Here is a 1,994-nt window from a genome sequence, read left to right on the forward strand (position 1 = left end):
ATAATTTTTTTTTACTATATTTAATATGGCTATATATATTCTTTTATACTTTAACTTCAATTTAATTTTATGAATAATGGAAAGGAAAAGAGAGAAAAATTTATAAAATTGAAACATTAGAAAAATTAAGACACTTAAAGTACGATAAAACGCTGGAAATAATAAAAAGGGGGAAAAAATAAAACAGGTATAATTGTTGTACACAATGTAGAAATTCTGATATTTTTTTAAAAAAATATGATGCGACTATTTTTATAAATAGGATAATAAATAATTGTGAGTCATAAGGCAACCCAAAGCAGAGGGGCAGCACAACATTTTTTCTAATACAGTGTTTTTCTCTCATATTTATATCCATACAGACACACACACATACATATACACTGTTGGTAGAGGAAGAACTTCACAACTTATGTCACTTTGGTTTACTAGCTTGATTTATTGAAAATTCCTTCCACTTATCCTTCTCAGATAGTCTTTTAATCAAAATCTGTCACCAGGTCTTCTAACTGTTCTCCCATTTCTTCTAAAACTAATGGGGGACCAATCACCTCTGTATTACTATCTAAAAGCCATTTGGTGATTTTTTCAAAATTTGTGCTCACAAGAAGTTCTCACTGCAGTGCATTATTCCCAATAGAAAGCTTACCTTTTTATGAGTACAAGCAGCTCTACATTTCTTACATTTGCAAGAATCAAATTGAACAAGAGATGTTGGTTCTGCACTTTACTGGACAGACACCATATAGTCTTTACAAGGGGTTGGTACAGGGAGCGATCCACCTCATACAAAACTTACTAAGGGTACAATGGCAGAAGTATTTTTATTTTTATTTTTGTTTATTGGAAAAATACAGGATTTTTTGTTTTAATCAGACGAGAAAGTGATTTTTTTTTTTTTTTTTTAATTGATGGGTTTTCATCATTGGAGTGAAGGGGAACTTAAAAAATATTTCCAATGCAGACCTTTAATACACCCTTTTTTATAGGGTATTTTATATAAACTTTATTATTTTTCACTACTTCTAATTATCTTAAAATCAGGTTTATGAAACAAATTTTATATAAATTATTGTTATTTCATAATTTACTTTTAATTTTTTCAATTATTAGGGATGTTTGGTTTGAACTCTTATATCATGAAGGTATATTCATTTTTTATGCTTACCTACACGATACTATATATGTATATTTACTTTATAAACTATAATTGGTTTAAAATTTCCTTTTAGAAATGAAATTTTATTAAAAATATGAAACATACACCCACTACAATTGTAAGCGAGAAGCTCTTCAGCAAATAAAATACTATTATATTTTAATGAAAAATAAATACTTACATGCTAAAGTTAAAAAACAAAGATATATATTTACAAGTAAAACAATATATATGTTTTTTTTTAAATAGCTAACGCTTCTGAAAAGGGATAAATTTAATATCAACAAAATTAATTTTGTTTTTATTCAAACAAAAGATGTTCAAAATAAATTATAAATTTACTAAAATTAAATTAATAATATTATAAAACATATTTATTAAAATAAAATTACAAAACTTTAAATTCTGTAAATCTAGATATTACTAGAATTATTTGTCATTTTACGGCGTCTAGTACATGAGACATCATCAACAGAAATTAGCTTTTCAATAGGAATGTAAGATAGTTCACCACTAGCTTGTCCTATAGGTTCTGATTTTCCTGCAATTGACTTTTCTTTTGATTTAGCTTCAGCAGCAGCCCGTTTTTCTTTCAACTTCAGGGAGAAAATTGCAACACTACGTGCTCTTTTCATTAAACTTTGTTTAGCCTTCTGTTTTTTAACAGTTGCATCATCCTCCTTTGTTTCAACTTCAGTTTTTATTTTAAGTGGATTTGCCTAAAAAATTATCACACATTAAGTACATATACATAAACTATAGAGTTAGTGTTTGTGTGTGTGTGTGTTTGTGTTTGTGTGTGTGTGTGTGTGTGTGTGTGTGTGTGTGTGTGTGT

At 27.5% G+C, this 1,994-nt stretch overlaps 1 protein-coding gene across 4 annotated transcripts in view; it reads right to left on the bottom strand.

Annotated features, from left to right (window-relative positions):
* Positions 1 to 1,441: 1,441 nt before the first annotated feature.
* wwk (white walker) overlaps positions 1,442 to 1,994 on the bottom strand; it is a 71,149-nt gene continuing 70,596 nt past the window's right edge. For all 4 annotated transcript variants that reach the window (XM_067052350.1, XM_014428706.3, XM_014428709.3 and 1 more), the window contains one exon: positions 1,442 to 1,878. In XM_067052350.1, coding sequence (XP_066908451.1) covers positions 1,573 to 1,878 — 306 coding nt within the window. In that variant the 3' untranslated portion in view covers positions 1,442 to 1,572. The remainder of the gene's footprint in view (positions 1,879 to 1,994) is intronic.

The sequence above is a fragment of the Halyomorpha halys genome, unplaced genomic scaffold (genome assembly GCF_000696795.3).
Source record: "Halyomorpha halys isolate HHAL.00 unplaced genomic scaffold, Hhal_1.1 Scaffold744.1, whole genome shotgun sequence".
Taxonomy (NCBI): domain Eukaryota; kingdom Metazoa; phylum Arthropoda; class Insecta; order Hemiptera; family Pentatomidae; genus Halyomorpha; species Halyomorpha halys.